Raw genomic sequence first — 13,887 nt, 5'->3', positions numbered from 1 at the left:
AAGTGGGCAGTTGATGCGTAAGCAACATCATAAACCATGTGGTCATGGCACTTAACAGGAAGACAACGACGTAGCTAGAATGTCAGAGACGTGAAGACCTGACCTAGTGTGCCTCCCAAATGGCACCCTATTCCCTATACAGTGCACTTCTTTTGACCAGGGCTCATGGGCCTATTTGGGATGCAGACCTACTGTTGAAACTACTGGCTTGATGACAGTGTCCATTTCAATTAGGGAAATTAGCAATGACTGAGAAATCTGACAGCAAAATCTCCTCTCTCACCAAGGGACATTTACTGTGAATTGATATGCTGTATAAGACCCCTTTTCTTCTACATAATTGCTCCCTAATTATCCATTAGTTATTCGATTACCCCTTTTAATCTGAAAGTCATGGGCGCGGGATGGGCTGGCTCTGTAAATGGCGGCTCAGGCTCAGTCATTGACGAGTTAGTAACTGCCCTAATTAAGGAATATGTTACTCACACACTGAACCCCTGAGAGACATTTTACATGTTGGTGGGCCATAGATATTCATGAGATTCTCTCATTTGTAATAATAAAGCTCGGAATTGCGGGGGAAATGGTTCTATGGTTATGGCGGTCGCTCTCTCGCTCTCTCTAACGACTAAACCTTATTTCTCAGTCAGCCATTACCTAGTCAGAATAATGTGCTGCTCTGCACAATGGAAGTGGTTTGAGCGCCGGTGCAAGGAGCCATTGTTAGGCTGTATTCCTCATTCTTAGATATAGTCAGAGGTCTTTATAATGAGACTCTCAGAGAAGAGGTTAGGAGTTACACTGTATGGGAGCAGCGAGGTGTTTCTACACTAAAGTATATCAATGGTCATTTGTTGTCGGTTGTAAACGCATGCAGCAGAAACACAAAATGCCAGCCAGAGCCAGATTCTACCATTTATTACACATACTGTATTACATTCTTAAATAAAAATGCTCCACTGAACAGTTCTTGCATAGATATCTTACAATACCAATTTAAAAAAGAATTATGAAACAGACCAGTAACAAAAATAAAGTTTTCTTCTTCCTTAATAAAGAACATTACCATACTAACATCATATAATACAAATAATAATATTTTTCAACACTTTGTACAGCAAAAATAAAAACAAGGAGAAAAAGAACCCAAGAGAAAACTGAAAAGGAAATGACCATGACAATGACAGGAGGAAGGGGGGCAGGAGGGAGGGAGGGAAGGAGGAGGTGTGAGGAGGGAGGGAAGGAGCAGGGGTGAGGAGGTAGGGAAGGAGGAGGGGTGAGGAGGGAAGGTAGGAAGGAGCAGGGGTGAGGAGGGAGGGAGGGAAGGAGGAGGGGTAGGGAGGGAGGGAAGGAGGAGGGGTGAGGAGGAAGGGAAGGAGCAGGGGTGAGGAGGGAGGGAAGGAAGGAGAAGGGGTGAGGAGGGAGGGAGGGAGCAGGGGTGAGGAGGGAGGGAAGGAGGAGGGGTGAGGAGGGAAGGAAGGAAGGAGCAGGGGTGAGGAGGGAGGGAGGGAAGGAGGAGGGGTAGGGAGGGAGGGAAGGAGGAGGGAGGGAAGGAGGAGGGGTAGGGAGGGAGGGAAGGAGGAGGGGTGAGGAGGAAGGGAAGGAGCAGGGGTGAGGAGGGAGGGAAGGAGGAGGGGTGAGGGAGGGAGCGATGGAAGGAGGAGGGGTGAGGGAGGGAGGGAGGCAGGAGGGGTGAGGAGGGAGGGAAGGAGCAGGGATAAGGAGGGAGGAAGGGAGGGCGGGAGGGATGGAGGGAAGGAGGAAGGGAAGGCGGGAGGGGGGGTGGAAGAGCAGAGGTTGAGGGGTCAGGGTCTGGTAGGAAGGAAGGAGAGGTGATGGTGTTGTTGGCATTATAGAGCCCCTGCAGAAGGAGTAAATGACAGAGAGGTGACAATGGAAAAGGTGTTCCCACTGTGTCACTGGGCTTCCACAGATGTACCAGGTGTAGAGGCTGGACTGGGACTAGACTACCTTGTGGAGGCTCAGCCGTACTGTAGACGGTCTGAGAAAAGCACTGGTGGGTTTAGTTCTGCTCTACAGGCTGAGGTGTGTTGTTGGCTGGGTGGGTGCCCCAATAGAAATAGAATTAGATTGGAATTTGAGTAATTCTATTTCTATGTGTGGCCCCTTGACTGAGGATAGTTATTACAGCTACACATCCTGGTTCTGTCTGTCTGGCCATGAGACTCTCCACTTAGCAGAGGGTAAATAGAATATAAAGTCAAGTACTCTAACTCACCTCCTGAACTTGACACATGTCCAACACCTCATGAAGACAAAGCCATAGAGATGAATCAACATTTATCAAGATGTATCTTCCACTAACAGCACATGTCAGAGTGTGATGCCTGGGCCCCAGAGTTGGATGGATAAGGATTGGGGGACAAAGGGAAAGAAGGTGTGAGGTGGAGGGATACAGAGACAGGGGGGAAGAGTTTTGTCAATCCCTTATATACTGACACATCAATTATGGACAAACACAGCAGATACAGACACACTCCCTGATGCAGATGTACAACAAAAAGAACCATGAGTTTCAACATCCCAAACAGGACCAAATTAGTCACCTGTTACATGGCAATGAACAGAACCACTTGAACTGTCAAAACAACTGTCCAACATTATCTTACCATGCCCAGTTGCCATTGGCTGTTTAATGACAGTAGAGGGCCTATATCATGCTAATAACCTATTAGTGTGATTGGCTAAAAACTAAAAAGGAGCTACCTTATTGGTTCTTGTGGTTAAGTGCATCAGGAAGTGTCACAACATGTTATGTGGATATTTGACATTTGAGTGCTCCAACAGACTATGCTAGCATTAAGTAAGTAGGTACACTATGGAGTGTGCGCAGTAAGTTCATGTAGTGAAATGGTATGCTTGAGAAGATAGAACAACAGGAACATTAAAAGAGTGTGTGAGATGTATGTAGGAGTCGAAATGCTGAAGCACTGTTGCCTAGTAGTGCACAATACCCTTTAAGTTCCACCTAAAGTGTTGTGGTTAAAATGGGTCTACAGTAGGTCTAACGACTAATGTCTAATGTCTATGGACATTCTAGTGGCCTACAGAACTGTTATCAGACCCACTGTAAACCAGTCACTACCCATACGAGCTCATTGAGTTGAAGAGCTACTAATGTATCTATCTACAAAGCTGCCAGAAGCCTCACCAAAGTGACAACCCTACCTCATGGGGACCGAACGTGTGAGGCTTCAAGTTTCGGGAATGCTTAAGGTAGGTGTATGATGCAATCGTTCTTGGGATGGTTTTCGCAGGCAACAGTTAACCTAACAGAGACTCGACGGTCCACCTCAGACATGACAGTTTGAAATATTACACTCCACTGTACTATGTTGCACTGTACTAAGAAGCTAATTGAACTAAGTCTACATTAGAATTGGTAGGCTGCTAGTTAAGTCACCCTTGAATTGGGCACCCTAAAGAGACTACACAACCATATTTTACAACCATGAATGGACCATGAGTTCGGCCACACTGAACACCAGACAAGAGATTGTAATGCAGGAAGAAGTTGGGTCAGGGTTGGGTCAGGGTTGTGGAAGGCGGGGAATAATGGGGGAATAGTAGTGGACAGTAAAACGAGTTCATTCTTTCTTTCTCTCGCTCTCTCTTACTCTCTCTCTATTTTCATTCACAGCAGTTTACTTGTGAATCTACAAATCTTTGGGCGAAAGTGTATACGTGTGCGTTCAGCATTCCTGCAGTTGATTGTGCATGGATCACTTCTGTGGGGTTATAGAGAGAGGGAGAGATGGAGAGAGGGATAGAGGGCTATTAGAATGGCACTTGTAGAGTGCAGAAGGAGGGGGAGTGGGGGGTTGTGTTGTAAATAGCTATAAGGGCCTGTAGGATTAATCATAATCTCATTTTAATCGCTAATCCATGAGATAAAAAGCACGGCTAATTTCATCATCATTTGGTTAATCCCTGGGGTAAACATTTTTTTTCTCTTTGTCAAAAAATATCTCTTCAATTTCGATCACTTTCTCAAATAAATATATATCTCTCTGGCTTTACGATAAGCTGCTGCTAATGTACTCTTGTTTGTTCTGTGGCAGATTCCACACTGGTTTCATAACAGTACTGTGGACCGTTGAAATGAAACCATTTTGGCTCGCGGTCCCTGATGTTTTTTCCCCCAGATCTGTTTCCCTGTGACCAAAAGCCTTTCTCATTAGTGGAGTGCGACTGGAGAGACTAGAGGAGCCTCCACAGAGTAGCCTGCTGCGCTAATGCTAATCAGAGCTGTGGGATACTAGTGGCCAGGAAACTATACAGAGGAGCATCTCCATGACAGCAAGCAGTGTTTTAACAGGCGAGGGAAAGGGAAAGGGGCCTAGCTAACTTCTTCTGGTGAGAATGCCACAGGACTGAAATAGAATAGGACTTTTCATTTGAAGTGAGGTTTTAGACCTGTCAGTGTGTACGCAAGAGGACTAAAGTTGGGCTAATTTGGATTTAAACTGTGTGCTGCTATCTTTTTAGCATGCAGGCCTGTTACGGGCTAAATTACCATGACCACAGTATCCATTTTCTGTTACCCAGCAGGCTTTGCTGCAGTGGAAGCCGTAGAAATGGCTACAACCAGAAGTGAACGTCTACTAGAACATAAGAGTGCTTGAAGAGTTTTCATGTTTTTGAACCTATTTGAAGTGCCAGTGAAGTGCATGGTGTATGGTTTTTTGAGTTTGAGTGTTTGTTTTTACATCATTCAGCTCTATGATCCCAAATGAATGTGATTTGTGTGGTTCGTAAAGAAAAGAAAATGTCAGAAACAAAACTAAAACAAATACATTATTGTCAGTTAATGTTAGACAGATTATAAGCTCTCCTAAAGTGAATGAATCAACCAACATACAGTACAATCCCAGTCTCCCACACTGTTCATTTCAAACCAGTCTACCGGTAGTAGTATTCTTTCTCACAATGCAGATTAGATTCACAATGTACCCTAAGGATGTGCCGTGCTATAGCTCGCATTGGGACACACACAGACATACCATTGCAATTCCGGCAAAAAGTGCCACAAACAAACCCCATATGATTGTACGTTGAAGGGGAGGGGGAGGGGGGGGGCGTAATAGAAACAAATCCCCCTGCATTTCTCAAATTTTGGCATTACCTTGCATCATCCACCATGGCAATAAAACAATTATCACTGTAGCGTTAAAACCAAACAATAAGAAAGAAGTTCCAACTAAAAAGTGGACGCAAAACACAAAGATCATCTTAATCTCTTGTTTCACTTCGTCTTTTTGTTGCCGAGACACTGTGTTTGTGTTTGTAGAGAAAGAGCTGCTGCTGCGCCAGTGGTGCCAATAGGCCTGGTGTGGAGGCGGTCCACTTCCCAGATACCGGTGTGTTCTGTTCCAGACCCTGCCTGGCTCCAGGGTAGTTCCATGCTGGACGTTTTTGGTATTGATTGTTCGGAGCTCCACCGGCCCACCTGAGGGCAGCTCTGGGATCGTCTGTGAGATTCTGGCATGGCTGATACATAAACGTTACTATAGAGACAGTAATGGCATCTTCTCTGATAAAGCAACCATTACAACTGGTGTGAGGAGGCCAGAGTGGGTGTGTATGCGAGAGGGGAAGGAAGTGGTACAGTAATAGTGACAGTATTAGTGATAGTGGTGTTGGTATTAATGCCCTGATTGCAAGGGTATGTAGGACTTCATAGATCTGGGGCATACAGGTGAGGAATCTGGTCCCATGGTGTAGAAGCTGATTGTTAACATACAGAGACTGAGAGACCTAGGCCTGATTTGTGGTGATTGATTGAACATGAGAACAAGCTTGTTTTCTCATTTCAAAGCCATTACCTCCAGCGGAATAAGATAGTCTTTTACAAAACAACAATTGCAAAAAATCTTACAGGGAAAAATTTGGAGCAGAACAAATAATTCCGGGAAGCGATCTGAGTGTGTGTGTGAGAGGCTGCCATGCAGTGTTTCGTTTTCCAACTCTGTTCATGAACTAAATCATTATTTGAGTCTTATCTCAAAGTGGAGCCATGAGCAAAGAAACTGTTCTGTGTGTGGTTGTATTTGTGTCTGTATGGTGTGAGTGTGTGAGTGTGTGAGTGTGATGGTGTGTATGGTGTGAGTGTGTGAGAGACAGATTTTTACATTTTTTATTCATTATTTTTATGCAGTTTTTTTTTCTCCTTTGTATTCTTTTTTTCAGTTTTTGTTGTATACTTTATGAAAAAAAAGCACAGATAACATTGAAAAAGTCAGTGCAGACAATGGATACGAAACAGGCAAGTCTCTCTGGGCTGATGAGGCCATGTTGTCCTTTCTACTACCCAGAGAGTTGGGTGTCTTTAGTCCCAGGTTCATGTTCAGTAGCCTATCAAGTTCCTAGTCTCCCAAATAGGGTGTGTGGTCACAGCAGACCAGCCTCCCAGGCCCCTCCCCCGCCATACTGGAGGAGGTAGGGGGTTCCAAGGTGTATTTCCAGAATCCACACAAACAAAGCAAAAATACCATTTCCAGTTTTATGTTGTGTTTTGGCCCTGGTTTGGTGCTGATGCCTCGAAGGTCACGCCAAGGTTTGTTTTTAGTATCACACAGGAGAAAAACACAGAGTGGAAAACAGAGGTCCTTCTCTTTCATTTCAGGCCAACAATACAAATCCTTTTTCTTTCAGAGTTTCTTGTGATTTCTTTTTATTATTTTTTTTATCTCCTTAACTGTGAGTGCTAAATAGCAGGTACTGAGTTTAGCCTGTGTTTACGGGCCGGGGTGCGTTCGTTCGATGTTCCTCCCTTCCTGCCATATGTGCACATTCTTTCTCGTTTGTACTTAAAATGTTTTAGTTTTTTTCATTCAGTGAATTTTTAAGAAATTTCAGCTGAAAGAAAACAGACCATCATTCTTAATAATAATAGTAATAATTAATTGTCTTTAAAAAACAAAGGCAAGAAAGTGTCGCTGCGCATTTGTTAGTTGTTGCCTGTGAGGTGGCAGGAGTGAAGCTGAGCGAGAAGAGCAGAGCGCCTCCTACAGGAGAGCCTGAGAGATCCACAGCAAGGTGCCTGTGGGTCACAGAGCTCACTCTCTGGAAGTGTCAGACCCTACTCCCACAGACAGGCGGCGCCACTGGCGGATTGCCCACTAGTTCCATTGGTCTCCCTCGTCTCACTATTTTGGCATTGTTGTTATTTCACACGGTATAGCTTGCTGAGGGTTGACATATAGCTGCAGTTTGTGGGTTCCTATACAAGAGACACAAATTGGGATGGGGTTGGGAAACAGCACACCAGAATAAAATGGCCAATAGTTATTGTTGGTTTGTGTGGCCCATTGTTACTTCTGCAAGTCACTGACGTTTGGCGTGTCAAAGGAAAGCAGTTCATAATTCTGGGTGAACCATTTCCTTTCCCAAGTTGCTCCATAGTTTAAATGTACAGAAAAGAAACATTGGAGTGTAAATGGGTCGTAACTGGATTAGCGGATTGGTTTGGCAGTGTGTGAGTTCCCAACCCTGATTGGACAAGGCATGGCTAATCGGATGACACGATGAAAGAGAATTGGTTGTAGACTGTTGAGTAGAAGTGTGAATCATGGAAGTGTGAATAAAAAAACAAGCTGCTCCTCGACTCTTTCACTCCGTCACTCCATCACTCCATCCGTCCTCGCCGACCAGCCGTCTGTCTGGAGTCGTGGCGTCCGTCTATCCAGCGTGTCATCTCCCATAGTGCCTTGCTCCTGGTGTCAGGTCTTAGGTGGGTCTATGAGGGCAGGGGCAGCCTCTGGATGGTGAGAGCCGAAGCTGCTGTGTGGTTCGTCTTCCATCCTGCTTACTTATTCTCTCCTTCTATCTCTCCTTCTCCCTCTCTTCTTCCTCGCTCTCCTCCTCTCGCTCCCTTAGATGTGCCTCTTCATGTGCAGGGCCAAGTGGTCTGACCTGGAGAAACACCTGGAGAGAAGGAATAAAAGAGAGGTTGTCAAAATCTACTCAATAACAGTTGGCATGTTAAATGCATGTCATGTGCAACCAGAGGACAAAAAACTCTAGACCACCTTTACTCCACATACAGAGACTCATACCAAGCTCTCCTTCGCCCTCCATTTGGCAAATCTGACCATAACTCTATCCTCCTGGTTCCTGCTTACAAGCAACAACTAAAGCAAGAAGAACCAGTGACTCACTCAATAAGGAAGTGGTCATATGACACAGATGCTAAGCTAAGACTGTTTTGCTTGCACAGACTAGAATATGTTGTGGGATTCTTCTGATGGCATTGAGGAGTATATCTCATCAGTCACTGGCTTCATCAATAAGTGCATCGATGATGTCGTCCCCATAGTCACCATATGTACACACCCCAACCAGAAACCATGGATTACAGGCAACATCCGCACTGAGCTAAAGGGTAGAGCTGCTGCTTTCAAGGAGCTGGACTCTAACCCGGATGCTTATAAGAAATCCTGCTATACCTTCCTGATGAACCATCAAACAGGCAAAGCGTCCATTCAGGACTAAGATCGAGTCGTACTACACTGGGTCCGATGCTCGTCGGATGTGGCAGGTCTTGCAAACTATTACGGACTACAAAGGGAAGAACAGCAATGAGCTGCTCAGTGACATGAGTCTACCAGATGAGCTAAATAACTTCTATGCTCGCTTCGAGGCAAGCAACACTGAAGAATGCATGAGAGCATCAGCTGCTCCGGACGACTGTGTGATCACTCTCTCAGTAACCAATGGATGACACGATGAAGACCTTTAAACAGGTCAACATTCACAAGGCTGCAGGGCGTGTACTCCGAGCATGCGCTGACCAACTGGTAAGTCTCTTCACTGACATTTTCAACATGTCCCTGACTGATTCTGTAATACCTACATGTTCCAAGCAGACCACCATAGTCCCTGTGCCCAAGAACACAAAGGTAATCTGCCTAAATGACTACCAACCCGTGCACTCACATCTATAGCCATGAAGTGCTTTGAAAGGCTGGTCATGGCTCACATCAACACCATTATCCCAGAAACCCTAGACCCACTCCAATTTACATACTGCCCCAACAGATCCACAGATGATGCCATCTCTGTTGCACTCCACACTGCCCTTTCCCACCTGGACAAAAGGAACACCTATGTGAGAATGCTATTCATTTACCCAAATTCCTTGGTGTCCACATCACCAACAAACTAACATGGTCCAAACACACCAAGACAGTCATGAAGAGGGCACAACAAAGCTTATTCCCGCTCAGGAGACTGAAAAGATTTACCATGGGTCCTCAGATCCTCAAAAGGTTCTACAGCTGCACCATCGAGAGCATCCTGACCGGTTGCATCACAGCCTGATATGGTAACTGCTCGGCCTCCGATGGCAATGCGCTACAGAGGGTAGTGTGTACGGCCCAGTACAAGCGGCCAAGCTTCCTGCCATCCAGGACCTCTATACCAGGTGGTGTCAAAGGAAGGCCCAGTACAAGGGGCCAAGCCTCCTGCCATCCAGGACATCTATACCAGGTGGTGTCAGAGGAAGGCCCAAAAAATGTCCAAAGACTCCAGCCACCCTAGTCATAGACTGTTCTCTCTGCTACCGCACGGCAAGTGGTACCGGAACACTAGGTCCAAAAGGCTTCTTAACAGCTTCTACTCCCAAGCCATAAGACTCCTGAACAGCTAATCAAATGGCTACCCGGACTATTTGCATTATCCCCCACCCCCATTTTTACGCTGCTACTCTCTGTTTATTATCCATGCATAGTTGCGTTTACCTCTACCTGCATGTACATATTACCTCGACTAATCTGTGACCCCGCACATTGACTCTGTACCGGTACCCCCTGTATATAGCCTTGCTACTGTTATTTTATTGTTGCTCTTTCATTTTTTCTTATTTTTCTATTTGTCTCATTTTATTTTAAATGTTTTAATTACGTTTTTTTTTACTTCAGTTTATTTTAGTAAATACTTTCTTAACACTTTTGTTCTTAAAACTGCATTGTGGGTTAAGCATTGTGGGTTAAGCGCTTTCACTGTAAGGTCTGCACCTGTTGTATTCGGCACACGTGACAAATCAAATTTGATTTGATTTTGATCAATAGACAGTAGGTACAAATTGTTACGCATTCAGAAAGGTAGTCGGGAAGCATGACTGATCTGTGCCTTTAGCTAGATGGATGCGCAGATTTGAAACAGTACAGGACATCCAGATGTTGGCTGGAGAACTGTTGAGGTTGGAATGGACACTCCGATAATCTCTGTAGAAATCAGTGATATGTTACCATGCTAGAACAGACTGTGCTCTCCTGCTGCTGATCCCAAATGACAAACCCTTGCAGAGGTGCATATGAAACAGAAAGAAATGTGTATAATAATCTGTGTTTAGTGATTCTAGATCAGCAGCTAGTGTGTGTGTGAGAAAACAAGGCTCTGTGTAAAACGGACAGAGTGAGGATCAGACACGCAATGACAGAAAAACAACATTTGTCCCTTAGGAATACCAAATAATAAATGACATCTCGCTTCATTTTTCTCACATTAGCAACTGAACGTTATAAAATGAGGACATGCCAAATCAGCAACCGGATTGCTCCTTCTCTTTCGTTTATTAAAGAGCATGAGCGATAATTCTCCAAAACGCAGCCGCAAATCAAGATCCCTGACTTATGCAGTTCTGCAGACTTACACCACAGCTAGAGGTGAAATACTATCGCAGAAAGCCAAGCCCTTATTAGTTATGCAGCGTTTGAGTCATGGCAGAAGAGGAGGGTGGAGGGAGCAACGGCCCGTAGGCCTGTTTCGGTACTAATCCATTCAACTCACTGGTTACTGCTACTGTTGAGGGTGATACATAACAGCAGACAGGGAGAATATACGCCACATGTCCTTTAAGGGTCGATTATCGTATTACACTCATGCAAAGCAATAAAATGAATCACAACAGATGTGAATAAAGCAAGCTGGAAAACAAAATGTGGGAGAGTGAACTGAGGAATGAAAAATTCAATTTGCCGACGGCTGTATCCATTATTAATTTGTCCACAGACAGCTCTACAATGTAAATCCAAAGGAGGTGTCTCTCTCTCTCCAGACATAACTAAGACTAGGACACGTTATTTCTCCAGCTAGCCGTGGTGTATACAGGTGGTGGAAGAACACAACACAAGATTTGGTTATGAAAGAGAAAGCTGCACTTCAGTCCTCCTCTCTCTCGCTTTCTGTCCACCTCGTCTATACCTTTCCATCAACCATTATAAGTGACACTTTGGGATCATAGGGCAGACCAGACGCAGGTTGCAATTCAAGACTTCTGGCAAAATCTCTTTCATTTACTGTCTTCTCTTTTTCAACATCTCTCTCTCCTTCCATCACAACTTCCTGTATTAGCTCTCCCTTCTTCCCTTTCAACCGTCTATGTTGTACCTGTCTAGTCTATGTGTGTGTCTGCTAGAGAGGGCCAGTGGGGGCTGAGTAAGTTCCACTGGACAGATGGCCGTCCGAGTCACTGTCAGGGGCCGCCACACCAGCTGGTACGCCCCTGTCTCCCCCCTGCCGTACCCCTCCGCCCCTCTACCCCTCTGCCTCGCCCTGCAGGGGGTCCCAGCTTGATTAGGCAGGATTAATGACGTGCCTGTCCGTGAGTGTGTGCGCACACGATCATGTGTGTATGTGTGTGTGTGTGTGTGTGTGTGTGTATCAGAAAGGCTCAGAGAGAGGCTGAAAGCTCAACACACTGACTGTATTTACTGTTAAACTTCCTCCCATTCTGATGGCAATGTGGTAACACAGCAGTGAGTTCCTCCTGGCCCATCTACTGTAGCCAGGCGTTCCCTAAGGCGCCTGAACAGGCTGCCTCACAGAGGGGAGATCAACGTGCCTGTTTGATGGTCGCGTCACTCACAAAACGCTTCAAAGGCCTAGCAGAAGACTGGGTTGAGTTAACCTCTGTGTCAGCCTGCGTCCCAAACGGTGCCCTATTGCCTTTGTAGTGCACTCCTTTTGACCAGGGCCCATGGGGCTCTAGGCCAAAGTAGTGCACTATGCAGGGGATAGGGTGCCATTTGGGACTCAACCCCAGTCCACAGTTTGAATAAAACTGTTGACGACGACAGAAGAGAGGGACAGATACTTAATGCATTATCGTCCATATTTATCTTATTTTGTTTCAGAGAACAATGTAAACAAGGAAATCATATGGATGGGCTTTTAAGACGCGCTGATGGTTCAGCCTCAAACACTGGATGTGTCCAAAATGACACCATATTTCCGATAACGTGCACTACTTTTGACCAGAGTCCTATGGGCCCAGATCAAAAGTAATGTACTATATTGGGAATAGGGTGCCATTTGGGATGCATCCACTGTCATCTCATTCACACTCAATGTGTTGGCAGCCATTTTACAGCAGAGTCCCAGTGTGTGTGTGTGAAATACTACTAAGACATAATCAGCAGATGAGTTATAGATATTGATCCAGCCAGCACCCCTACTGGTGTTCTTTATCACACACACGCACGCACGCACGCACGCACACACACACACACACACACACACACACACACACACACACACACACACACACACACACACACACACACACACACACACACACACACACACACACACACACACACACACACACACACACTGCAGTGCTGCTCCTTGCATTTCCTTCCTTCCTTCCCTGCTTTAATTTATGTCACTTCATTTCTGTGCCAGAGCCGTGTGTGTGGGAGTTTTTGTGTGTGTGTGTGAATATACAGTGTGTGTGTGTGTGTGTGTGTGTGTGTGTGTGTGCCAGTAGAACATGCATAATACACTCCAGTAAGATTAGTAGACTCCAGCAGTGTTCTGGAAGGGGTTAGGTTTAAAACCCAAACTAGAGGAACCAGGAAGGTCCAATTAGAGTCCCCTTGGGTCCGAGGAAGCACGTTTGAGTGTGTGTGTGTATGTGTGTGTTTGCAGTGGGCGTGTGTGTGTGAGAGAGAGAGTGAATGTTTGTGTGTGTGTGAACTGGTTGCCTGCCTGAATGGCTGGCTTAGCTCACATCCAAGAGGCTGGAGGCTGTGTGTGTCTAAAGTAGGCCTGGCATCTGGACCTGTCAATTATCCTAACAATAGCAGGCCCGATCCAAATAGCCCCATTGTTAGCCAATAGCCAGGATACATTCTGGTAATGAGTGTTGGAACACAGATTTGATGATGCACTCCCCCTGGTTAGTCAGTGTTGTGGGCTTGATTGGGGCTATGGGGCATTATGCACAGTGGCTATGTCTGGTCTTGGATCAGTGTTTAGGCTTATAGTGGGGTGGATTTGGGGAGTGCGCGTGTGTGTGTGTGTGTCTGTGTGTGTGTGTGGAGGAGGAGGAGGAAGGGAGGTGGTGGGCTTTGTAAAGCAGTCCCCTTCTGCAGGGGGATTGCAGCTTGCGTGTGGAAAAACAGGGGTATCTGTCCCAAATAGCACCCTATTCCCTGTACAGTGCACCACTTTTGACTAGGGCTCTGGTCAAAAGTAGTGCACTATAAAGGAATAGGGTGTCATTTGGGATTCAGACAGGGTGACGGCTTCCCGCTATTGTCACCTGACAGCTTATCACTCAGAGCTCCACGCTAATATACATGTGCCCTCACACACACACACACACACACACACACACACACACACACACACACACACACACACACACACACACACACACACTGCTGTCTTCAGACAAAGGGCTGCCTTTGTGTCTCCAGCAGGACAGAGGTCTGATAAGTGTCACACTGTGGTTGCTGTAAGAAAATTAAAGAGTGCCTCTGTATGCCCAAGCTGGTTTGTTTGGTTGATGTCGCGCTCTCTCTCTCTCTCTGTCTCTCTGTCTCTCTGTCTCTCTCTCTGTCTCTCTCTCTCTCTCTC

At 45.8% G+C, this 13,887-nt stretch overlaps 1 protein-coding gene across 1 annotated transcript in view; it reads right to left on the bottom strand.

The window, feature by feature from the left end:
- Positions 1 to 903: 903 nt before the first annotated feature.
- Positions 904 to 13,887, bottom strand: part of LOC109904369 (Krueppel-like factor 7) — a 73,032-nt gene continuing 60,048 nt past the window's right edge. Inside the window, exon 4 of the mRNA XM_031796390.1 lies at positions 904 to 7,947. Within this exon, the coding sequence (XP_031652250.1) occupies positions 7,896 to 7,947 (52 nt within the window). The 3' untranslated portion in view covers positions 904 to 7,895. The remainder of the gene's footprint in view (positions 7,948 to 13,887) is intronic.

This window comes from Oncorhynchus kisutch, linkage group LG2 (genome assembly GCF_002021735.2).
Source record: "Oncorhynchus kisutch isolate 150728-3 linkage group LG2, Okis_V2, whole genome shotgun sequence".
Taxonomy (NCBI): domain Eukaryota; kingdom Metazoa; phylum Chordata; class Actinopteri; order Salmoniformes; family Salmonidae; genus Oncorhynchus; species Oncorhynchus kisutch.
Note: the sequence above shows the minus strand (reverse complement) of the source record. Positions and strands in the feature narration are given on the sequence as shown.